Source organism: Sinocyclocheilus grahami, unplaced genomic scaffold (assembly GCF_001515645.1).
Source record: "Sinocyclocheilus grahami isolate Dianchi unplaced genomic scaffold, SAMN03320097.WGS_v1.1 scaffold679.1, whole genome shotgun sequence".
Classification (NCBI taxonomy): Eukaryota; Metazoa; Chordata; class Actinopteri; order Cypriniformes; family Cyprinidae; genus Sinocyclocheilus; species Sinocyclocheilus grahami.
The window spans coordinates 284,152-310,423 of record NW_015505858.1 but is presented as its reverse complement, the minus strand read 5'-3'; the positions used below and the strand labels follow the sequence as shown (position 1 = coordinate 310,423).

The 26,272-nt window shown below is 37.7% G+C and overlaps 2 protein-coding genes across 4 annotated transcripts in view; both read left to right on the top strand.

The window, feature by feature from the left end:
• Positions 1-840: 840 nt before the first annotated feature.
• LOC107559240 (interleukin-12 receptor subunit beta-2-like) lies at positions 841-26,258 on the top strand. 3 transcript variants are annotated; one of them, XR_001605603.1, is made up of 16 exons: positions 841-1,249; positions 1,717-1,998; positions 3,908-4,043; positions 4,153-4,304; positions 5,069-5,214; positions 5,403-5,547; positions 5,990-6,066; positions 6,186-6,435; positions 6,867-7,058; positions 7,162-7,263; positions 10,417-10,548; positions 10,718-10,861; positions 11,021-11,093; positions 13,124-13,199; positions 13,298-13,737; positions 26,248-26,258. XR_001605603.1 is itself a non-coding variant. In XM_016242987.1 (15 exons), exons 1-15 carry the CDS (start codon positions 1,186-1,188, stop codon positions 13,640-13,642), a joined length of 2,160 nt encoding a protein of 719 aa, XP_016098473.1. In that variant the 5' UTR covers positions 841-1,185; the 3' UTR covers positions 13,643-14,225. The 3 variants fall into 3 exon arrangements, 2 of the variants coding, with proteins under 2 accessions (XP_016098473.1, XP_016098472.1); XM_016242987.1 differs by lacking the exon at positions 26,248-26,258 and having other exon boundaries at positions 6,867-6,902; positions 13,298-14,225; XM_016242986.1 differs by lacking the exon at positions 26,248-26,258 and having other exon boundaries at positions 13,298-14,225.
• The window catches only part of LOC107559222 (transcription activator BRG1-like), a 32,144-nt gene continuing 21,380 nt past the window's right edge, over positions 15,509-26,272 (top strand). Inside the window, exons 1-9 of the mRNA XM_016242970.1 lie at positions 15,509-15,603; positions 19,269-19,553; positions 19,668-19,800; positions 23,650-24,113; positions 24,308-24,521; positions 24,839-24,937; positions 25,066-25,318; positions 25,445-25,571; positions 26,057-26,230. Of these exons, the coding sequence (XP_016098456.1) occupies positions 19,332-19,553; positions 19,668-19,800; positions 23,650-24,113; positions 24,308-24,521; positions 24,839-24,937; positions 25,066-25,318; positions 25,445-25,571; positions 26,057-26,230 (1,686 nt within the window). The 5' untranslated portion in view covers positions 15,509-15,603; positions 19,269-19,331. The remainder of the gene's footprint in view (positions 15,604-19,268; positions 19,554-19,667; positions 19,801-23,649; positions 24,114-24,307; positions 24,522-24,838; positions 24,938-25,065; positions 25,319-25,444; positions 25,572-26,056; positions 26,231-26,272) is intronic.

Sequence of the window (26,272 nt, the reverse complement as noted above, 5' to 3'; positions counted from 1 at the left end):
AGAAAGATCTTCCTAGTCAAAAATCAGATTGAGATATCCATAATTAAATTGCAGATATCTTTAAACGAGTTTTGACTAGGAAGAATTCCAATTCAAGATATCTCAAGTTTTGCCTAGTCAAAAATCAAATTCAAGATATCTACAACTGTAATTTGACTAGTAATAAATTACTTTCCGATATCTACAAATGTGTTTTGGATATCTTGAAGAAATCATGAATTAAAGATATCTGCAATATAATTATGACTAGTCCAACACCAGTTAGAGATATCTTGAATTATAATTTTGACTAGTGTTCATTCAGTTAGAGATATCTCTAATTTAATTATCACTAGTAGAATTGTAATTTGAGATATCTCTAATTAGAATTATGCCTAGTACAAAATCAATTATAGATATCTTTAATTACAATTTCTACTAGTCAAAACTCTTTTGTAGATATCCGAAAATATTTTCCAATGGAAGTCAATGGAACAATACGACTAGTCGTAATAGCATTGTAGATATCTTAATTCCAATTACGACGAGTCAAAATTGCAGAATAGATATCTGGAATTGGAATTTTGACTAGTCAAAACTAAATTATGACTAGTACAGCAAGGAGTATTTAATGCTAAAACGGCTTGCCATAGTACATGGATGTTTTCACTGATATATCCAAATATATATATTTGGAACGCACCGTTAGTTTCCCCTAAAGTTCATTGCGCTGAAGGAACGTGCTTGAAAATAAATACCTTTGACCTGATTGGCCAACTGGCTTTGCGTAGGCGACGCATGGGCGGAGTCTTTTAATGCATGTACTGAGATCTGTGAACTGCTGTGTGCTTGCACCATACAGTCTATGCTTTACACGTAAAGCGAGTTCAAGCTTGTCATTTGAAGAGGTTTGAGAACGGTGTCTGAAAATTAAACTTATAACTATAACATAGGATACCAAAAGGAACAAGATCACAGGAAACAGAAAATGCTCGTTCCAGGATGCAGAGAGCGATGTGACTATTTTTAATTGATTCGTGAAAATAAGACCGACGACTGAGAAAACCGCCCAAGTTCCTTATTGTGCGTCTTGCGGGACAACGATGTCACTCTGGAGTGAAACAAATGCATGTCTGATCGTGGACTTTCCCTGACGGTGTGACACTCGCTTAACGGGACGTTGTGTCACACTGGACTTTTTGAGCGATGGCATGGCAGAATGTAAAAGTGCATTTTGTTACTATACTTTACTTGTGGATATGTTCTCAAGGTGGGCAAAAGTGTTTAGTTTTCAATATAGTTTCATTCTTCCAAATACAAATAAGTATCAGTATATAAATATATTGTTATTTGTGAAATAAAGTGCATTGTTTTGTAATTTAAAACCTAAAAACTTGTGTTTTGTAAAACTACTGTTTTCAATTATATATAGTTTTAATTTATGAAAGAATGCATTTTATTTCACAAATAAAGCAAAATGCTTCAGAAAAGTAAAGTTCTATCAGCATTTGTTGGCAGATGCCACTTAGTTTGCAATCTATGCAACATGTATTCATTAATACGAGTCCAAATACTTTTTTGGGGTCACTTTTTTGTTCTGCAGTAAACAATACAGCAAAAATTCACAGGACAGACCATTGAATTCATATTAAACTTTGTCTGCATGTTTTTATGGAAGCGAGTTCATCATAGTTCTGTTGCCTCAACTTGTTGTTCTTGTCTTTTTTATTTGTTTAGTCTCTTGTGAAGTGGCTGTAAACTGCTGGTGGAGTAAAACTCTTCATGTGGGCCACAATGTGTCTGTTCTGTGCCACATGAGTACACAAGGAAGAGCAAACAGTTGTGGTCTCTGCCAACTTTATGTTATCAAACTTGACCACAGATATCAGTTTCCCCGCACATGTGCCAGTACAAAAGAAACCTTCAACTTTTCCATCACAGCAGAACACAGAGAGCATATTCGCTGCATGTGTAATGGAAATACATCAGAAACCTGCAATGTTACAGTAAGAGGAGGCTGTGAGTATGACAGAATTGGCCATTTATTCTCTAATGGCCACATTACTAGGTCTGGGAAAGTTTTCTGCACACACCGGTCCCAGAAATGAGGGGTGGTTTACAAGAAAAACTGTAATTGCATACAGCATTTGGGTATTCATAAACAGACGTTTTCCGATTATATATAATCTGGATTATTTAATCAGATTCCAAAAATTAAATACTGCCAATAAGAAACATTCTAAGATTAGAATATTCACAAAGCAGTAAATTGTTCCTAAAACATCTGTATTTTTATATTAAAGGGTTAGTTCACCCAAAAATGGAAATTCTGTCATTAGTTACTCACCCTCGTTCCAAACCAGTAAGACCTTCGTTCATCTTCGGAACACAAATTAAGATCTTTTTGATGAAATCCGAGAGCTTTCTGACCCTCCATAGACAGCAAGGATCCTAACACGATCAACGCACAGAAACGTAGTAAGGACATCATTAAAATAGTCCATGTTACATCAGGGGTTCAACTGTAATCTTACGAAGCTACGAGAATACTTTTTGTGCGCAAAGAAAACAATAATAACATCATTTATTAAACCATTCGTCTCCCCGAGTTACCGGCTTCTGCCATTTTGGAGAGTACCCCAGAACGTAATCAGCGTTGTTTATGTTAAGTAGACAGCACGCGCATGCTGAACGTAAGCCACGCTGATTAACGTTACGTTCTGAGGTAACGTTACTCTCCAAAATGGCGGAAGACGGTAACTCAAGAGAGAAGAATTGTTGAATAAGTTATGTTATTATTGTTTTCTTTGTGCACAAAAAGTATTCTCGTAGCTTCGTAAAAATTACAGTTGAACCCCTGATGTCACATGGACTATTTTAATGATGTCCTTACTACCTTTCTGTGCGTTGATCGTGTTAGGATCCTTGCTGTCTATGGAGGGTCAGAAAGCTCTCGGATTTCATCAAAAATATCTTAATTTGTGTTCCAAAGATGAACGAAGGTCTTACGGGTTTGGAACGACATGAGGGTGAGTAATTAATGACAGAATTTAAATTTTTGGGTGAACTGACCCTTTAATATGGTACAAAATCATCCTATTCAGATCAATGTTAGGTCAAAAGTAATCAAAAAGTAGTCAGATGATATTACCTAAAATGTGTATTGTAATAGATTACGTTACTAACTACAATTTTTATGATGTAATCTGTATTCATAAATGGACTACAATAGACTTTAGTTCAGGTTAGACAGCATATTGAATTTAACACGGATGAAAACGAGGCTGTGAAGGATAGACGTGCAGTCACTGAAATAGCACACACTATTTTGCATGCGATCATGCGATTTTCACAACTCACAACTTCCAAAACTATTTTAATGAAGTTTTTGACTACTTAAAGCTTTTATCAGAAAGGCGTTTCACTCACAGCCTTGTTTTCATTCCTGTCACAAATTAAACATGGCGCTACCCTGACTAAGGTCTATTTGTAAGTGACCCACCCATGCATTACTGAAAGTTGTGTTGCTGTAGCTCAAACAGCATGTGCTGATTCCCATTGAATGCATGCATTGATAAAATGAATGCAGTGTGAGTCATTTTGAATAAAAGCATCTGCTGAATATGTAACTGTTCATTCTTTTATTTGGTAAGAGAGCTTAATTAGTTTGAACCTGAACATTCTTTGAGAAATGCTTATGTGGTGAGATGTTGTCCAAAATTAAACAAGGAAGGGGAAGTGTGCGGAACCCTGCTGGCTTTCTTTTGCAGATTTCCCCACATGACTTCCTGTTTTCTCAGTATGAATAAAGTAATGGTGCTCTTGCAGAACATTGTGTTGGTTTGAATGGTTATTTCTTCTCCCTTTAACTTTACTTCTTTTGGTTGGTTTCCTTCCAGAAAGTTTGACATTCTTCCATCTTTTACAGATCCACCATTTCCCCCGTCTCGCCCTGATTGTGCTATTGAAGACTTGGAAGATGAAGACATTTACTGCTTTTGGACTAAATCCAATGAGTCAATGATTCCAACTGTGTACACCCTTCACTGGAAAAATTATGATGGGTGTGTGTTTTCTTATTAAAACCACCATTGCATTATATATGGACATTGTGACGTTGTGGACCTATGTGAGCATCTGACAATGTTTTTGTGTGTGTGTGTTTATGTACAGGAATGTTAAATCTAGGGAGAGCAGTAGTGAGAGTGCAGTCATAAACCGGCGTGATTATATGAAAAGCACTTACACTACAGCATGGGTCACTGCCAAAAACGTGCTGGGTTCTGCACAGTCTGAAAGGTCTTTCTTCAACACGGGCCATATCGGTAAGTCATGTTTACTCTATTATAAACCATTGCTTGCTTTCTTTAAACCATGCGCACAATTGTATCACAATTTATTGGCTCTGTTTGAAGCACTGCACAGTCCTCAGTATACACACAATTCTGATAATTATTACTATGAATAAGTGTAAAAAAAAGAGTGCATCACCTCCAGAGTCTCTCTCTCATATTCATCTCCCTAGATATATACAAGCGTTCAGAGGTTTGGTGTCAGTAAGGTTTTTCTTAGAAGAAATGACTACTGTTATTCAGCAAGGATCCAGTAAATTTGTCATATTTTAAATAAATACTGTGCTTTTGAACTTTCTTGTCAAAAGAATCTTTAAAAAAAGTTAGCATTGTTTTCTCAAAATATTAAGCAGGGCATCTGTTTTCAGCATTGATAATAATAATAATAATAATAATAAATGTTTCTTGAGCATCAAATCAGTATATTAGAATGATTTCTGAAGGCTCATGTGACACTGAAGACGGGAGTAATGATAATAATAGTTAAAACATTCAGCTTTGTCATCACAGGAATACATTACATTTTAAAGTGAACTATTATTTTCAAATTGTGATTATATTTCACAAATAACAGTATTTCTTTTTTTACTGTATTTTGATCAAATAAATGCAGGCTGGGTGAGCACGAAAGACATCTTTCAAAAGTATTTTAAAAATCCCAAAGAAGTGTTTTATCAGGCAAAAACTGTAAGTTAACTTTGTAGCTAGCTTTTAATCTGTTCCCTCTTTTTTCCTAGTACGGCCAGACCCTCCATACAATATAAACCTCACCTCTGACCCACTGGAGTTCATCTGGGACATGAACTGTGACAGAGTGGGCCACTTGGACAAGAGCTGTCAAGTGCAGTACCGTGCACGCAATCACATGCTGGACTGGATTGAGGTGAGAGGAGAAAGAGAAACCAGACTGATTAGACTCTATTCTGATTTGGAAGAGTATTTCAACAGTTTTCAACAATGTGAATATATTCTTGCCATGACCATAACAATACAATCAAATATAATTGTATAGTGCCAGAGATGTGTCAAAAATGAAACTAATCGTGTCTCTGTTGAATTCTCATTGTGCAGGTGGATGATTGCCAGGTCATGTTTGTGTTGGAAGATCCCCAGCCATTCACACAGTACAGTTTTCGTGTTCGCTGCCACTGTGGATACGAAGAGAAAGTCATGAGTAACTGGAGTTCAGTGTATTCAGTCAGAACGCCCCCTGCAGGTCAGAGAAAGACCCCTCGTTGCATTAATTAAAGACATTGATGCACTAATTTATTGTTTAGTTATTGTTTTATTGAAGATGGTCTTGATGCACTTGATTCACTCAGCAGTAGAATATGGATGTCAGTCGTGTTTTACAGTCTTAAGTAGAAAAGCAATTCAGTTTTAAACGAGAGCCACCACCATGTTCTGTATCCAGAATGACTTCCTGTAATGTTTTGGGTCGTTTTGAGTCTCTTATACTCTCTGAGGCTGCAATTATTAGATCAAAAATACAGTAACAGCAATTAAATGTTATTTTAAAAAATTCAAATTTAAAATGTCATTTATTCAGCACCCTTCAATCATTTATCATTTCTTTCATTCCTTTTTTTTCTAAATATCGTGCTATATAACAAAATCAATGATGATGACTCTGTGTCTGTAATTTTCTCTCTTTTCAGCACCGGTTGGACAGCTGGATGTTTGGAATGACTGTGCCCCTAATTCTGACAAGTCTTCCTGTAACGTCTATTGGAAGGTAGGGTGTACTCCCATAATGCATCAATCTAATTGGTTCTTGTTTAATGGGTCAGTCACGATTCAGCAGATCATGAATGAACTGTCAACAGTCTTTCGCTGTCATTTGCTGTCTCTCAGGAAATGCCCCTGTCTCAGGCTAGAGGGGAAATTATCAACTATATTGTAACTCTGAAGCTTAAAAATGGTCACGCAGAGGTCCATCAGGTCACCAGGCAACGGAGATGCATTGAAAGTCGGCAGCTCACTGAACAGAGCTGCCTGCAGCTCAGACACTTCGCGCTCAAGCCAGGTGTTATGGGAGTTTTTGTGTCAGCCAACACCTCAATGGGCACATCGGACTCCACATACATGCTGTTTGCTGAGAGGGGTAAGTCAATGCTAAATTCTGATTAAATGTTACAAAGTTAAATTAAAATATTGTATGAAATATTAATAGTCATTTGCATTTGTCTTTCTATTTCAAATAAATGCTGTTCCTTTGAACTTTCTGTTCATCAGAGTATCATTTTTTTTTACAAAAATATGAAGCAGCTCAGCTGTTTTCAACATTTATGATAATAAGAAATGTTTCTTGAGCAGCAAATCAGCATATTAGAATATGCTAATGATGCTGAAAATTCAGCTTCGCATCACAGGAATAAAATATATATTAAAATACAAAACAGTTGTTCTAAATTGCAGTGTTTCACAATGTTACTGTTTATACTGTATTTTTGATCAAATGAATGCAGCCTTAACATTAAAAGCTTACCAACCCCAAACAGTAGTGTATAATTATATCATATTTATGCCCTGTAGGACAGAGAATGCCTGAGGTGAATCTGAGTGTAATAGGTGAGAGCCAGGCGCTGCGGGTCTCATGGTCCATACACCCACAGTTCTCTGAGAGTGTCCTGGAGTATGTGGTACAGCATGTGTCTGTAGTACCTCACTGTCTGTGCCTGAACTGGGTCCGAGTAAAGAGAACCCAGAGATCTGTCACACTCACAGGTGTGTGTGTGTGTGTGTGTGTGAGAGAGAGAGAGAGAGAGAGAGAGAGAGCTATAGTTTATTCTGATGCTGATAGTGATTTTGTGTTTGTCTCCATCCACAGGTGACTTCTGGAACTACACAGCTTATAATGTGTCACTGTTTGCAGTCTTCAACAACCACAGCACTTTCCTCAAATCAGCCATTGCATACACGCTTGAAGGAGGTATGACATCTCTTAAAGGGACAGTTCACCCAAAAATGACCCAGGACCACAAAAACCAGTCATAAGGGTCAATTTTTTGAAATGGGGATTTATACATAATCTGTAAACTGAATTAGCTTTTCATTGAATTGTTTGTTAGGATGGGACAATACTTGGCCACGATACAACTTTTTTAAAATAAACAATTAATCAAAAATTAAGTTTTGATATATTTACGGTTGGAAATTTACGAAATATCTTCATGGAACATGATCTTTATTTAATATCCAAATGATTTTTGGCATAAAAGAAAAATCTGTAATTTTGACCCATTCAATGGGCATTTGGGCTATTGTTACAAATATACCCATATGGCTTATGACTGGTTTTGTGGTCCAGGGTCACATATAAAAAATTCTGTCATTAAAGGCACAATATGTCAGATTTTTTCAAATGAAAATATCCAAAAACCACTAGAGCAGTGTTATATATTTTGCTGACTTGTGTACTTACACTATCCCAAATGTTTCGAAGAATGTTTAAATCCGGAGAAATAAGCAATTTTAACTAGTGACACGGACCGTGTCTGTAGTGTCATTGTGTCGCCTGCCAATGACATCATAACCCCTCGATTTCCGGTTTTGTTTTGTAGAAAACATGGAAACACCTCAGGGTGTCCGCGGGGTCTTAAAAAGTATTAAGTTGATAAATCAATTTAGATCAAATTAAGGCCCTTAATAAGTATTAAAAAGTCTTAAATGACATTTTCCAAGGTATTACATTTTGTATAATCTTTTCATTATGTATATTTGTCCGAATAGGGGGGTTTTGTGTAGTTTATTTATGGAATCCCGCAAGATTTGACGTCATCTGTTACGGCGCTCACTGACTGACTGCACCGCCGCTGATAGCGCTAGGCTTGTTGATCCCGCTCTCGCGATTTTTGTGTCAGCTCCTGCAAACATTCTAATATTGTATATAATTTTCGCGCATCAGGGGCCACTATCGATATGTGAATGAGCGCTTGCAGTCGCAGTTCACTTTTGATTTCGCGCGCACACTGTGTGAAGGGAGCACATGTTATGATAAAAGATATTTGTCAGTGAGCTCGGGATCTGTTGAGGAGCAAATCCTCCAACATCTTTGTCAGTTATCTCTCCTTACTTTTAACCCGTTATCAGTCAAATCTGACTTCTGAGCTCGTGTTGGGTGCAGGGTTGTTGTTGTTTTTTTCCACGAAATTGGGTTGCTTTCAAACTGTTGCCATGGGTTGATTTTCCCCAGAGGGTTAAAGGTTTGAAATATTGCATAAATTACATTTGGTTGAAATGCTTGTACTGAAACATTTTGCATTCTACCTGTAATAAAACTGTGCTAAATGTTTTGGGCCACACTAGTAGGAAGCATTTGAGCTGTGTCTTAATGATAAATGTGCATAACAGGGACTGTAAAATATGTATTTTAGGGATGGAAATTACATTTCTTTTATTTGGGACATAATTGCACTACTTTGGGCTGTTTTTTTTACTGGCATGGGCTTGGGATGCACAATTAAAATGATGTAATAGTTGCGATCATTATTTTACCTTCCATGATCATTCAGATACGATCAGGTGCAGTACTGACACTCTGTCAAGTCTGCATCAAATCAAGCACTCCGCAATCACAGGTAAACTGTCTGATCAGTCAGATGTTTATCACGAGAAGTGTTCTACAAAACAGCTATGGTTTGCAGACAGTTATAAGAGTTGATGTTACAAATACATCTTTTGAATATACTGTGTGAACTCATTGTCCTGTTAGCTCGGAGAGCTTTTTTTCCCCTCCTCAATAAGTTTTGTCAGTTGTTTTGTTTATTGGTCTAATTCTTGGGTTGCATTGGTTAGTCACTCAATTAATTCTCTTGTGCTTCGTTCCCCACTTCTGAATTATGTTGTATTGATAAGGAGTTATCACAAAGTAAGACTGTTTAGTGCTATCTTACAAACAGTATATAGTAAATGTAAGTTAAAGTGTCGCAGATGTAACCGGTTAAAACTTGGAGTGGCGATGAGGTCTTAAAAGGTATTAAATTTAACTCCGTAATTCCTGTATATACCCTGAAAGACGCTTTAATATGTTCTGCATTTTAATAGACCGGCGACGACCGCACAGAGTAGCATTATAACAGAACTTTCAAATGTATCTAGTATGATAAAACATGCGCACGACCGGAAGGAGCGGAAGCGGTGGACTGTGGCATAATAAAAGCTCCGCTGCTTTCGAGTTGTGTGTCGCGCTCGTTCAGCGGCGTCGTTTTGCTTCGACGGCTTTCAGCCTCACCCTGCTTCATACTACTACATTAATAAATCATTAGCTCATCCATGAACATGATTTCTGCCCGAGTCCCGTCGGATTGCATCGGCTGTGGGGATGAAGACGATAACTCACATGATTCCACACTCAGTCACGGCGTCATCAAACTACGCCTTTGTTTCTTTGTTTATTTTGAATACGCGCCCTCTAGCGGCGAAAACTTACATATTGTGCCTTTACTTACTCACCCTCATGTTGTTCCAAACCTGTAAGACCTATCTTTGGAAAACAAATTAAAATATTTTTGATGAAATCCGAGAGTTTTTTGACCCTGCATAGACAACAACGCAACTGACACATTCAAGGCCCAGAAAGGTAGTAAAGACATTGTTAAAATAGTCCATGTGACATCAGTGGATCAACCTGAAAGGTATAGTTCACCCAAAATCGAAAAAATTCTGTCATTAATTACTCACCCTCATGTCGTTCCAAACCCATAAGACCTTCGTTCATCTTCGAAACACAAATTAAGATATTTTTGATGAATTCGAGAGCTCTCTGACCCTCCCATAGACAGCAATGTAATTACCACGATCAGGGTCCAGAAACGTAGTAATGACATTGTTAAAATAATCTATGTGACTTCGGGAGTTCAACCGAAGAAAATAAAAACAACGACTTTATTCAAAAATTTGTCTCCTCCGTGTCACCCTGGAGCCATTTTGGAGATTATCACATATGTAAACAACGTATGCTGTTCTGTGTCAGCTGCGTCACATTTAGTGAATACTCTCCAAAATGGTGCCAAAATATCCTGTAAACAGATTTTCTAGTCATATAGCCTTCATGTTTGTATCATCTCTTCATCTTCCCTGCCAGTTCCTCCTAAAGTCCCTCAAATCCATGTGAAGAACATCTCTCACTCCTCTGCCACTTTGATATGGAGCCCCATCCCTGTACATGAGAGCAACGGTGTCATCCTGCATTACTTAGTGGGCATCAAAAAAACAGGTATGCCATCACAGGAATAAACAACGTTTTAAAATATATTCTAATATATTTAAAATTGTAATAATATTTCACAATATTGCTGTTTTTACTGTATTTTTGGTGAGCAGATTGTACTGACCCCATACTTTGATTAGTAGTGTATATCTGTGTCCTTTGTCCTATGCAACAGGGTTTAATATACGCAGTGACAGAACCAGTATGCAGTTGTCACAACTGCAGCCGGCCCAGCAGTACCACATCTGGGTGAGCGCTGTGAGTGCTGCTGGTGAAGGCGCCAGGAGCTTCACCACTTTCTTCACCGAAGAAAAAAACAGTAAGTACGAGAAAGATGAGCTGTTTCTTTCTTCCTTTGGGATTTACATTGCATGCATAATCCAAAATACTAAAACATCCTTGTTTTGCATACAGTATGTAGATCACATATTCAGCTTTAGGTAGTAAACCAGTCGTTTCTATCCATCTCATCTCCTAGGTAATGCTACCCTGTTGGCTGTAATCATAATATTGATGTTCCTGGTCTTATTATTTTGTATTTTTAAGTTTGTGTAAGTATAACCTTTCATCATAATTCTATATGGCCAAGAGTACATGGACACCCCCTTGTAAGGGCTGGTTCACACAGAACATTTTTCCATTCCACTGCGCTCCGTAGTTTTTATTTATTTTTTTACATAAATACGTGCTAGACAGATGTGTTTGACTGTTGTGCTTGCATCTATTGCAGCATCTCTAAAAATAAGTTCAACTCAAAAAAAACAAAAAAAAACTTGTCTCAAGTAGGGCTGGGCGATATGGCAAAAAAATGTATCAACGATATAATGTTTCATATCGTTCGGTATCGATAATTATTGGCATTTTTATAACCTTTTTTAAAACAAAAAGCAATAGGAATTTTTTATTTATTTAACCACTGTATTTATAATTAACAATTTATCGAGACAGACAACCAATATTTTTAGTTTTAACAATCAAACACAATAAAAATTAAACAAATATCTAATTTCTAATGTTTTATATGCAGATTAAATAGGTCTTTATTGTATAGGTCTAATTGTCTCCCGAGGCCACAGGAGGGGGTGCAATGAGCAAAATAATGCAGCGCATTTAGCAAGTAACTCTATAAAAACGTGCATTACGTCTAAATGAACTCATAAAAATCTCATATAATTTAGTAAATTGCATAAACAATTATGAACAAAGCAGCATCATGTTTTTATGCATTGCTTAATCCAAAGAGCCGAAGCGCCATTCACACAAACTGCATTTAAAAACATACGAGACGCAGTGAAAAGGAATAAACCTCCACAAATTCGTGACATGTTTTCTAAAAATTTTAACTGTTTTAACTTTGCATGGCTTTCTTTACATCTCTTCTGTGAGACGCGAGTGCAGCAGTCATATTTGTCGATCTAAAAATGCGCTGAATATGCGGTCTGTGTGAATGGCTTGGTTTCGGTTTTAACCCATTCAAGATCTTCTCCGCATTGAGCTTCTATATTTCTCTAATATTCTAAATGCATAACGCATCAGCGGCGCGTCTCGTGGGCTAGACTAACAAAACATTAAAGTACAACAACGTCACTTACAACATCATCACCGCATCTCGTGCTCCACTGATGACGCTCTCTGATGCACCCCTAACATTCAAATGCAAATGTTTATTTTAAATTCGACTAATATTCATTCTTTATTCACAATCTCCTCATCACAGGCAGGCACAGCACTCAATTCAGCATGTGTTGGTGTTTGTGTGTGCTGTCTGCGTCACTCATAGCACGTGCCTATATCGTGCACTATATCGAACATTTTTTCTATTGATATCGACGAAGGTGTACCGTCGATAAATATCGATACCGTTTTATCGCCCAGGCCTAGTCTCGAGCATTTTTTCGCCATTCCACTGTCAGTGTCTCATGTTTTTCGAAAGGTGTCAGATTTGACAAAAAAGCCACCTAGTTTTATATATGCAGATCCCCAGTTATTATGGATAGGAGATAATATTCTAAAAAATGCCTCTTAAAAACGCTGTATGCCAAGTAGCAATACTGAACCAGAAAAATGTAATATATATTGACCAATATAATTAAAAAGCAAGAAATGTAATTAATTTATAAATAAAATATAATGTAAAATATTTAATATCAATATAAAATATTTAAATATTATGGAATATACTAAACAATATAACAATAAAGTACATTTAATTATAATTCAATAAATTATATTTGTATTTGAATTATAAATACATTGAATTTTTTATCTAAAATTATTTTGAAAGTTGAATTATGCTTTGTTACACCGATGTAAGGGGGGGGGGGGTTTCAGGGACAAAAGGTTATGATCCGCAAAAGGTACGGTATCCATATGCTTTTGGCCATATCGTGTATTATTTTCCATTATATTCAGCTATCATCACATTTTGAAATTATGCTCTGCTTTCTATTGCATCACTCTATTTTTTTTTTTTGCATTGGCATTACTGGCATTGTATGCACACACAGTTTAGCATCTGTGCACAAAATGACTTTAACCGGTCAATTTGACATTTTGTGATAAATCAATATCTGCTCTCTAGGTACCGACCATCTTGGTGTTATGTGAAGATCCCAGATCCAATTAACAGTAAAGCATTTAAGCATATGAACATTCAGGTGAGAATCTAAAGTCTTTTGAGTGTTCCATATGAAAGAGACGTCACACTCATACAAAAACAGAACGATATTCATTCATGTTTTGGCTTTTCTTCCAGCACGCGTGGCCACGGCTATGTTCTCCTTCTGAACTGAATATAAAGATCTCTGAGCTGGAGATCGTAGAGAAGCTGGATCGCGACACACCTACTCCTCCATCAGAGACTGAACCAGAGAAGGTTTTAATCGAACCCCAACATTTTCAGCTGCCAAATGGACTGGGCAGAACAAATGAAGGTGGAGATGAGCCTGAGGAATCAAACAGAGGAAGCATTTTAAAGCATGGCAGCTGGGCAAAGGAGTACAGCGAAATGGTCGACACTGATGAAGAGGAAGAGTGGTGGGACCAGCAATGTGTCTCGGACTATGAAAGACATTTTTTGCCTGCTGTTGAGGTGAATTAACTTTTCATACCTCAGGATAGTTCATCTGTACTGTAGTGTCTTAAATGGAACAATCAGAAAGTGTTTGTTCCAAGTGTTTTACTGAAGAACATGGTGTTGAAAAGAGTATTAAGAAAGTGTTATTCATGAAATGACACAGATGTATCCGTGAGAGAGGTCTTGCACAACTATGCGCAGATTTTTACATTTACAGTCTTCCACACTAGCCGCAACATTTAAAGTTGACGTATATTTTTTGCACCACTAGCATTGTCAAGTGGAATAAGGACTATACAGGTTTCTGGAATACTCTCCCCTTTTGCCATTGGTCAGATGTTCCTGCCTCAAACTCATGCCATTGGTTGAGCTAATGTTAGGAGGGTCAGAGTGCTCCGATAAACAACAAAGTTTTGATAGCTCCACAGTCACTTGTGGTTAACACTTTTCAGGGAATTCAACCTACAAATGTCTTACAGTTATCTCTGCACATTAAACCTTGTATTTCAACTTGCACATGCGACACAAATGAGACGTTATTACAAGTAGACACAGCACACGATTGAATGTAAAAAGCTTGCTTTTGTACATAATAAATATTTTTTATATGTGAATATGCTTCTTATTTGTGGCTATCGTATATATAAGTGAATTTCTTCACTTATATATACGATAAAGTTTTGCAGTGATTTGTTTGACAGATAATGTAGAATTGGCATGTAAACATAACATAGGACTAGTCACAAGTAGTAGTCTGTGTGGTGTAGTTTACCCATTTTATGGAAGCCTTGTTATGGAAAAATAATAACAAGACAAATAACTTTATTTCTCGTAACTGTGATTTGAAATTGTGTTTTTATTATTCTTTTTTTTTAATAAAAATTCCATAAAGATATTTTTAGGTTGCCTCAGTCAAAGTTCTGGAATATCAGCGTAGTTGACCATATATATATATATATATATTGAAGACATTGATATCAACTCAATCTTGTTGCCTCCAAAGCCTTGAATAAAATAGTGACTATATAATAGTACCGGTAAAGTAAACCGGCATAGTTTGTCTATATTTGACCTTCAGATGGAGAAGTGTTAAAGATTATGATTACAAATGAGGTTAATTTAGATCGTTAAACTAATGAGGTTTAAAAAATATACTACCATTCAAACATTTGGGGTCGGTAAGATTTTGTAATGTTTTTGAAAAAAGTCTCTGCTCATTAAGGCTGCATATTTGTTCAAAAAATACTGTGAAATATTACAATTTGAAGTAACTCCTATATATTTCACAAAAAGTATAATGTGACGCGCAGCTGAATTTTCAGCATCATTACTCCAGTCTTCAGCGTCACATGATCCTTCAGAAATCATTCTAATATACTGATTTGCTGCTCAAGAAACACTTCTTATTATCAATGATGAAAACAGTTGTGCCGATTCATATTTTTATGCAAAGCATTACTGTTTTTCAGGATTCTTTGATGAACCGAATGTTGAAAAGAACAGCATTTATTTGAAACAGAAATCCTTTGTAACATTATAAATGCCTTTGCTGTTGAAGTAGACAGCTACTTCAGCTGGCTTTCATATAGAACATAAGCTTCTCAGGAATTTTCTGAATAAGTTGCTTGTTCAGAACCTGATTTACTATGCTAACGAAATCTACCATTATGAAAAGTAATGGTAGCAAAAACCCTAAATAATACACATATCTATAAAAAAAAAATACATATCCAAAGTAGGTTTCCAGAAGGCAACCAGCAGCACCCATCCCCCATTCAGCCTACATTCCGCTCTGCACGAGGCTCAAACCAGGAGCTTCCGCTCGTTGTTGTTAGGGGGCGCTCGCGAGCTTTCAGGCCGCTCTAGAGATACAATCAGACCAGATGGGAGGGGGGAGTGAGAGGGAGAAGGAACTAGCTGAGAGCTGCCCTTTGTTTCTAGGTTTGCCGAAGAGTACGGGGAAGAGACCGGCGCGAGTCTATACTGTAAGTCACGCTCTAAACGCGGCGCAATGTTTGTGGAACACATGACGGCATGGCGGACTTTTAAACGGATACATTTTGCCCCGTTATAGAACGCGGAGAAGTTGTTTGTTTCGCGGGTTTGCTGTGCTCGGATCAGTCCGACATTACACCACCACCACCGCAGCAGCAGCAGCAGAATGAATGAATAAGTTTTGGGAATGTAACTCGAGCGGGGGACCGGGGTCAAGCGTACGGGAGGCGGGTAGGATCAATCATCTTAAAAGAGATGCTCGCGGTGTTTACCTCTGAGTTCGAGCTTTATAACTCAAGTTATTCGGTTTTAAAAGCACACACAGACACGGGAGAAGCACAGCATGGCCGACTGTAATCACACATACACACAACCGGGTCTTTTGTCTTCCCTTTTGGGTCTTGTTTGTGCTTTTTAAATGGACTTAAATCGTTTAAATAACGTCTAAGCTCTCCGCGAACGCAAGCAGTCGGGTATAAAACATAGCGGGGATGTTTAACCGGGTTTAAAAGTCGTTTTGTTTGATGTCTTTGGCTTTAATGGAGCTCTAATGTTTCTCTTGTTCCATAGTTGGGTCACGTTCTTAAAAACCACCAAAAATATTTGATATACATTTTTATATTTATAACATGATTTATTATCATGTTGGAAGAGGGCTTTAATGATTGTGGGATATTGTTGGCTAATGTTTAGCTATACAATGTTAGCCGGCTGCTAATTCACGTTAGCATTGGAAAAAAACACAAACAAGCGAACAGAAATTGGCGTTTGTTTGATCACTGCTCGTTAAAACACGTATCTTTTGATAGAACATTGTTTTATATCATAACTAATTATACGTGTTTGTAAATATGGGGTTATTACTCGCAAACAGCTTGTTAACCGGCATATGCATTTTTAGGTAGTAATTACAGCAGCATTCAAGTTATTTATTTTGTATTAATTAGAGTTGACTTCCAGCTGTTTCATGAATGAAATACTACATTTGTTTGTGACATATGGTTAAAAACAGTTGCTGAGAGCCAGTAGGAGATGCTAGTTGTTTGCTCCAGTGAATATTTCTCAGGGTGAATTTGTTTGTGTCAGTGTTTATGTACTTTTTCTTGTTTATTAAACAGCATTGAACATTTCCATTGTTATTGGCTGGGGAAAATATATATATACGGTTCATTTACCTCTGTGACAACTTGCCCCCGTGGTCTAGCATGTTGTCACAATTAAGCCCTGACACTCTTTATTAAAGGCTTTCAGCTAAATTTAAAACAGTTATGATACATTTTATAGCATTCAGTGCTGAAAAATACGTTAGTGTAATGTTTTTATACGGTCATCTAATTGTTGTAATCTGTAGTTTGATTTTTAAAAAAACAGTCTTTAATCTTTAAAATGTTTCATATTTTAAATGCAAGATAATCTAAGATCTGTGATTTATAATAGCGTTATAGTTATAGTAGTACTAATAGTATAGTAATAGTTATAATAGAGTCTCCTGAATTTTTCTAAATATTGTGTGTATACGCGCGCACACACTATATATATATGTATGTATGTATGTATGTATGTATGTATATATATATAATTTTTTATAACCTTTATGTAACCAGGAAATGAAACTCTTGAGATTTAAAATCTCATTTACAAGAGGGTCCTGGCCAAGATAGGCAGCACATTTAGTTACACACATTAACATTTGACTGGTATCTAAAAGACAAACTAAAATACAGTCTGATTTAAAAAACCCTTTGGGCAGGGTAGGCGCCAGAGCGCACAAAGTGAGGGGGCGGACACAATTTATTGGGGGGGCTGCTTTGAAAAAAAAATTCTGAAAATAATTTTCAGATGCAACGGGGGGAAAAACGGGATAAATATGAAACTTGTAAATAAAGTAATCTGATATATAGCCTATGTACAATTTAATAACATATAGCCTAGTTTGATATATGAATTGGGTGTTCGTCAAAGATTGCATGCGGTCAGAGATTCCCGTGTTTACAGCTCCGTAAAATAACCTACTGGAAGCTCTGTAGTTTTGCTGTATAGGCCTATAGATAAAAATATTACAATTACAAACACACAATAACATTTTAAGTTACTTCCATTTCTGCAAAAAAGAATGTAGGCCTAGTAATTGATGTTATAAATGCACACGCCTGATTTTTGTTTTAATTATCCATGCAATGCAATCAAGACTGAAAAAAAACAGAAGTGAATGTAAACCAGATTTGGCCCAGACTCTGTTGCTATCTGTGAAGCCAAGCATAAGAATAGCCTACTAATGTACATTTGTTAACCCACAGTAACAAATGTTAACAGATTAAAGAAAAAAAAAAAAAAGATGCGTCTTGTATAAGTTACATTTTCAGAAATAATAACGGCAGGCCTAATAATGTTATAATGTACCAACATTATGAACACAATAGGATATTTTAGTTCCCCTCACTTTACAACAAATCATTTAAATTTAACCGTATCAGAACAGAATAAGAATTTAAAAAGATTAATTCTAATGGATAAATATAATTGCAGTAAATAATAATATATGCTTAGCAATAAACATTCCAAAACAAATTAATTTATAAAGAAACGTAAGGTAAAGTTGGGCTTACCTTTCTCGGGCACAAATCCAAATGTGTCCATATTCGTGATGTAGCTGAAGCTAAACTATTAGCCTTATTAGGTAAAATAGGCTCTGTAGTTCACGTGTGTCCCAGTATCGACGGAAAAATATCATAATGAGCAAAAATATGCCACAGTGGACCGGGTCTCACGCCGAACGGCTGAGTTGTGAGGCGCCGGTGCGATCAAACAGCTGAAACATCAAATAGACTACTCCGTAATTTTTGGTCATACAGTAAAGGCATAATTCGAAACTGCAAAGTGTTAGCAGTTTGAAAATTCAAGAATAATAGCAAAGTTAATAAGAATTCTTTCTAAATGCAGCACCGTTCTTATTTCGCTCTGCATAACTTGAATGAAAAAAAATATATATTTTTTGCTTAGAACGAACCGAAATGAAAACATTTCGCTTTTAATCTGTGCATTTAACAACATGGGAGACCTTCCCAGGGCAGTACCTTGCCTCACCGACTAAAATCAGGGCGCCCACTACGGAGACGGCACCAGAGGTGGCACCGATGCTGCCTTTGGGGTCTTCACTGGAATATTTGAATGTAGTCATTGACATGCATTAAGGCACAGATTAATTAACCCACTTTTATGCCTCATTTCAAGGGCTGTGCTTTTATAGTTATGGTTATAGTTTTATATTTAACTGGATTCATTCAATGATTTATGAAAAGCAGTACAGATTTTTGTTTTTACATATGTACAGAAACTGAGCTTTTAAAGCATTAGGGTGAGATCAGACATATTAGTGTTGTATTTTTAGTGTGGTAGTTGTTATATACATGAGTATGAGCCTGAGAAGGAAGATTTTTCGTTCCTTGTATTCTCATTATTATTATTATTAGCTAAAATTATTAAATAAATATAAATGAGTATTTAAATAAATATAAAATATTTAAACCACAAATTGGTGTATTTTATAAATGTTTTATGTTTTTAAAAAAATCATCTTTCCTGTGTATGTCAGCAGCATAATATGTCTTGTTCATCAAGGCTGCCGGATTAAAATTAGTTTTATTTTCTATTACAGGCTTTCTGAAAACATACAGAACGCTGTTTTTCTGCCTCTCACTTCTTCCGGCTCTGCTGAGAGATGTCCACCCCTGACCCACCTATGGGCGGGACCCCTCGGCCGGGCCCTTCCCCAGGCCCTGGGCCGTCTCCAGGGGCCATGTTAGGGCCTAGTCCTGGACCCTCACCTGGCTCTGCTCATGGCATGATGGGCCCCAGCCCTGGGCCCCCCTCCTCAGGACACCCACTACCTCCACAGGGCCCCTCAGGTTACCCCCAGGACAACATGCACCAGATGCACAAGGTACTGGCAGGTTTTATAAACATGTGTCTGATTTATTAGTGGTTCTGTGGCATGTGTTTAGTTTCTGCTGTTTGGATGGTTCTTTGAGTCATTTTGTTTTGTATTGTTTTGAAGCCCATGGAAGGCATGCATGAGAAAGGCATTCCTGAAGATCAACGCTACGCTCAAATGAAGGGTATGGGCATGAGACAGGGTGGCCACAGTGGCATGGGACCTCCACCCAGTCCTATGGACCAACACTCTCAAGGTATCTGTCTGTCTGTTGTTCTAGCAGGTTTTTTTTTTTTTTTTAATCTGACTGCCAATCTATCACTCTTTCTGATGCTCTATCGCTTTTTCTGTCTCTCCGTCACTCTTTCTGTTGCTCTGTCTATCTGCCGTTCTACCTGTTTGAATCTGTCTGTGGCTGTGTCTGTATCGTTCTTTCTTTCTATCTGTCATTCTGTCTGTCTATTGTTTGCCGGTCTGTTTCTGTGCATTAGTCTATCGCTCCTTGTTCTATCGTTCTTTATATCTATTGTTCTATATCTGTCGTTCTTTGTCTTTTGTTCCACCTATGTGTCTTTGTATCTTTCTGTCACTATATTTGTCTGTCATTCTTTATATCTGTCATTCTGTCTATTTTTCTGCCTATGTTTCTTTGGATCTGTCTATTGCTTTATCGCTCTTTCTGTCATTTTATCTGTCTATCGGTCTTTCTATCTATCTATCTATCTGTTCTACCTGTCTGTTTCTTTGTATCTGTCTGCTGCTCTATAACTCTTTTTGGTCTGTTCTGCACTCTTTTCTATCCCTCCACCCAGTCCTATGGACCAACACTCTCAAGGTATCTGTCTGTCTGTTGTTCTAGCAGGTTTTTTTTTTTTTTTAATCTGACTGCAAATCTATCACTCTTTCTGATGCTCTATCGCTTTTTCTGTCTCTCCGTCACTCTTTCTGTTGCTCTGTCTATCTGCCGTTCTACCTGTTTGAATCTGTCTGTGGCTGTGTCTGTATCGTTCTTTCTTTCTATCTGTCATTCTGTCTGTCTATTGTTTGCCGGTCTGTTTCTGTGCATTAGTCTATCGCTCCTTGTTCTATCGTTCTTTATATCTATTGTTCTATATCTGTCGTTCTTTGTCTTTTGTTCCACCTATGTGTCTTTGTATCTTTCTGTCACTATATTTGTCTGTCATTCTTTATATCTGTCATTCTGTCTATTTTTCTGCCTATGTTTCTTTGGATCTGTCTGTTGCTTTATCGCTCTTTCTGTCATTTTATCTGTCTATCGGTCTTTCTATCTATCTATCTATCTATCTGTTCTACCTGTCTGTTTCTTTGTATCTGTCTGCTGCTCTATAACTCTTTTTGGTCTGTTCTGCACTCTTTTCTATCGCTCTTTCTGTCTGTCTTTGTCTCTCTGTCGCTCTTTCTGTCTCTCTGATTGTTTTAATTGCTTTTTATGTAAAGTACTTTGAATTACCATTGTGTATGAAATGCGCTATATAAATGAACTTTGTATATTTTTTTTCTATCTGTCATTCTGCCTGTTTGTTTTATCCGTCTGTAGCTCGCACTCTTTATCTCTGCCGTTCTGTCTGTGTGTCTGTCTGTCTATCATTCTACCTATCTGTCTGTCGCTCTGTCTATCTGTCTGTTGTTCTATCTGTTTGTCATTCTGTTGTTCTGTTTATCATTATATCTATCTGTTGTTGTTGTCGGTATCTGTTTTTTGGTCTTTCTATCTGTCTTTTGTTCTTTTTGTCTGGTGCTCTCTGTTCTATCACTCCTTCTGTCATTCTGTCTAAGTGGTTCTTTCTATCATTCTGTCTGTCTTTCTGTATATGTCCTTCTCGCTATGATATTTGCACGTGTGAAATATACAGATGTTTTGTGAGCTCTGTGTCTGTTATATGGAGAACAGATGGTGCGCTCATTGCTAAACCGTTTAGGCTTAGACTGGGTATAAAAAGTCATCCAACCGGTTTGCTCATATTTCCCTTTGATGTGCATTGCTTTGTTCCTCCGCTGGGGCCCGTCGCATGATTGTTTTCCATACAGAGAGAAATGTTGGGTGAACAGGGTTACTCTTTTGAAACGGAAAAACCCACAGCTGTTGGAAACCACAAAGTCATGACAGAAAAAGAAACAAATATAAAAGTAGGATTAGGGGTGTGCTATATATATCGTCTGCAATAATATCGTAATTGTTGTTTTAACGATGTGCGATTTGACATTATCGAGTATTTTGCAAAAACCATTCAAAACATCCCTACAGAGCGCACGCATACATTACGTGAAGCCTAGACTAGTGCGTGTGCGCATTTAGAGTGCGTTCTTTCACTGCATGATTCGGTCTATTAAAATGCATTTAGAATGATCACAAATTCAACACATGATGGCAGAAAATTTATATATTCACTTCCACTTCATATAGTTATTCAATTTCACACGAAGAGTGCCGTTTTTCTCCAAAAATTACCGTGATTACAAATGTGACATTGAATTCAATAAACAATAAGTTAATTAAGAGACTTACGTTTTAGACACCATATTGCTTGTTTTTGCTCTATTTCGCCAACAAAAATCATTCCAATACAGCCACAGTGCTGTTTTGTGTCTCTGAGCAACATGATGGTGTTTTGTTCTTGATTGAATCAACCTTTTAAATGATTCGGTTCAATCGCAATGACTCCCTTATTAACAGTGATTTGCTGCCACCTGCTGGCGGTTTTAATTTCAAATTTCGGCTTTTTTCCCCATGTTTTAAATCATTTCAAATATCAGTATTCAAAGTTTTATGTTTAATATATCAAAACATTATTTATGCATTTGTAATTGCAGGTTAAATGCATTCATGTCTTGCATTAAACAAAATACATGTGTGTAAATACATCTAAATGCCACTTCAGATGCAGCTTCTGTGTTGATTTCATTTGCTTGGTAACAGGTAACAGCCCAAATGTCATATTATTCTAATTCCCTGATTAAATAGAGATTTAAGAATTTAAGAATTTGACTCAAAAGATAATGGACACTTTTAGAAAAAATGGCTTTATAAAGGTAAAAATGCCCACACAATATAAAAATCAGTTTAAACTTATTGGAAAAGATTAATTTCTATCTGTATGAACTGACCACCACACAGAATATGAAGAATATTAAAAACATTAGGAGTCAGCTGTCTTCGGCAGTCCTTAAGGTACCAGCACAATAACACACTCAGCAAAATACCGTCTAATTATCGTTATCGATAAAATCCCAGAAAATATCGAGATATTATTTTTTGCCAATATCGCACACCCCTAAGTAGGATGTGTTGAAAGCAAGTTTGTTGTTGTTTGTGCAGTCCTGTAATTGTTGTGCACATTTATATTTTAGTGGTACAACTTGTGAATTTTCATTTTTATTCACAAAATTAGACCTTGTTTTTTTTTTTTTTTTTTTCTGATTTCCTGCAACCTTTGCCATTACTATTTTTTATTGCTCATACTATCTTAGTATCAAACCCCTAAGTAAGTATTCATTTTTGCCGTGTAACCCATCCTGCTCTGTGCCACAGACATGAATGAAAGCTCAAATTCAGAACGCATTAGCAGTTAAAGTAGTAATGCATTGGAAAACATTGCTTGGCTTGCTTGGCATTTTTCTACATTTTCTTCTGAAAAATCAAATGGTCTATGTCATAAAACATTTCACCACTTTATTTTTTCATAAGAATGAAGATTTTTCAAATCTTAATTTTAAAAATTAAGCATAAAAATGAATGTCCTGCATGTGAAAAAAGGCTGAGAATTAAACAAATAGTTGTAATCTGGCTCAGATTCAGACAGGAATCATGTTATTTTGTCGTCTTTTTTTTTTTTTTTTTTTCTGATTTCCTGCAACCTTTGCCATTACTATTTTTTATTGCTCATACTATCTTAGTATCAAACCCCTAAGTAAGTATTCATTTTTGCCGTGTAACCCATCCTGCTCTGTGCCACAGACATGAATGAAAGCTCAAATTCAGAACGCATTAGCAGTTAAAGTAGTAATGCATTGGAAAACATTGCTTGGCATTTTTCTACATTTTCTTCTGAAAAATCAAATGGTCTATGTCATATTTTTTTTCTAGGTTACCCCTCTCCTCTGGGTGGTTCTGAACATGCCCCCAGTCCGGTACCTTCTAACGGCCCTCCGTCTGGCCCCATGATGCCCTCTGGTCCTGGTGCCATGGAGGGCGGTGACCCGCAGGCCATGGGTCAGCAGAACCGGAGTGGAGGCGCCGGTGGTGTTGCAGGTTCGGGACCCAGCGGAGGACCTCCAAATGCAGGTGGACCTGGTGGCGCCGGCGGACCCACTCCTTTTAACCAAAACCAGCTTCACCAACTGCGGGCACAGATCATGGCCTATAAGATCCTGGCACGCGGGCAAGCTCTACCTGACCACCTCCAGATGGCGGTGCAGGGAAAACGGCCCATGCCAGGCATGCAGCCGGGGATGCCCAACATGCCTCCTGGCTCAGGACAAGGAGCAGGACCACCTGGACCAGGAGGCCCTGGACCTGGGGGACCCAACTACATTAGACCACAAGGTGAGGCGATATCTCATATTAAATTCAGCTCTTTAAAATGCTGAAATAAGCACCATATGAAATTAGGGGACGTTAAAGCGTGTTTTAGGATCCTTTTTTTTTTATTGCATTATTTTCAGTAAGAATTTCCTGCTCATTAAGGGCATATATTTAATCAACATTACACAGTACCTAAATGTTCAGTTTTAACCAAAACCAGCTTCACCAACTGCGGGCACAGATCATGGCCTATAAGATCCTGGCACGCGGGCAAGCTCTACCTGACCACCTCCAGATGGCGGTGCAGGGAAAACGGCCCATGCCAGGCATGCAGCCGGGGATGCCCAACATGCCTCCTGGCTCAGGACAAGGAGCAGGACCACCTGGACCAGGAGGCCCTGGACCTGGGGGACCCAACTACATTAGACCACAAGGTGAGGCGATATCTCATATTAAATTCAGCTCTCTAAAATGCTGAAATAAGCACCATATGAAATTAGGGGACGTTAAAGCGTGTTTTAGGATCCTTTTTTTTTTATTGCATTATTTTCAGTAAGAATTTCCTGCTCATTAAGGGCATATATTTAATCAACATTACACAGTACCTAAATGTTCAGTTAAAAAAAAGTTTAATCAAATATCGTAATATAGTATTTTAACTTGGCTTTCAACCTTTCAAACTGTAGAAAATCTCCTAAATGGTCTTGAAATATAATTTATATTAATAAAAATAACTTTTTGTATGTTACAGGAATGGTCGTACCAAACATGCCTCTTCTAGGACCTTCTGGTGTTCCTCCAGGCCTGCAGGGACAACCCACCAATGGACCACCTAAATCCTGGCCTGAAGGTTAGTAAATTGTGAAAATTATCCACAGTCACTACCAATGATCAATTCAATATTTAGCCTTATTGTATTCTGCAAAGAGACACTCATATCTCAGAGTCACATATTTACCACGTCTTTGTTAATCCCAGGGCCCATGGTGAATGCTGCCGCCCCTGCAAGTGCCCCACAGAAGCTGATACCTCCTCAGCCCACGGGCCGCCCGTCTCCAGCACCACCTTCGGTTCCTCCCGCCGCTTCACCTGTCATGCCCCCTCAGACCCAGTCTCCAGGACAACCGACCCAGCCGCCCATGGTGCTTCATCAGAAACAGAACCGCATCACACCCATCCAGAAACCCCGGGGTCTGGACCCAGTGGAGATCCTCCAGGAGAGAGAGTACAGGTGAGATGAAGAAAAGAAAGGACACATATTGAAGATTGAGTAAACGCACTCTTCAAATCCTGGAAACAACCTTTTTAACTGTTTTTTTTTTCCCCAACATTTGATGTCGCTGTTCCTATCTGTCAGGTTACAGGCTCGTATTGCTCATCGTATTCAGGAGCTGGAGAACCTTCCAGGCTCTCTGGCTGGAGACTTGAGGACCAAAGCCAACATTGAGCTCAAGGCACTTAGGCTCCTGAACTTCCAGAGACAGGTATGACTTGGATCTGCTCATTACAAAGAATAGTTGACTTTCCTTTTTTGCAGCGCTTACAAATTGTAATTGTGTTGTCATTATCACCCAGTTCAGTTCTACACAAGAGACATTTTATTCACACAGCACAAGTACTGACCTGTTTTTTTGATGACCGATCTGATCAACAGCTGTTTTTAAACATTCGACTGATGTCCGATAATTGCTTTTCTCAGATGCGGATTATTGTCTTATACATCAGTGCATCCCTAATTATCAAATAAATTTGATCTATTGTTTGTTACTTACCTAATTTATTTTGTGTGTATTTATTTACCTATTTTTTTATTAGTTTTATTACAAAATTCCTGAATTTTTGTCAGATTACATGTATATCTTGCTGGGAATTATAATGCAAAATGCTCTGGAAGGTGGTTGTGATTGACTTCAGCCCAGTCCTGCTACGTTTTAGTGGTTTTTGACCCATGTTGTCCTTCTCAACGCAGCTCCGCCAGGAGGTCGTAGTGTGTATGAGGCGTGACACGGCCCTGGAGACAGCGCTGAATGGCAAGGCCTACAAGCGCAGCAAGAGACAGTCCCTGCGTGAGGCTCGTATCACAGAGAAACTGGAGAAACAGCAGAAAATCGAGCAGGAACGCAAGCGCCGTCAGAAACACCAGGTAATGCACCGTTCTAGCTGCTTTTTAAATCATGCTAAATGC

Excerpts from the sequence above, each read along its gene's own strand:
- LOC107559240 (XM_016242986.1), top strand. The coding sequence starts at position 1,186 with ATGGCATGGCAGAATGTAAAAGTGCATTTTGTTACTATACTTTACTTG. Across the intron at positions 10,549-10,717 it reads AGTGGGCATCAAAAAAACAG|GGTTTAATATACGCAGTGAC; the intron begins GTATGCCATCAC and ends CCTATGCAACAG. Across the intron at positions 11,094-13,123 it reads TTTTGTATTTTTAAGTTTGT|GTACCGACCATCTTGGTGTT; the intron begins GTAAGTATAACC and ends TCTGCTCTCTAG.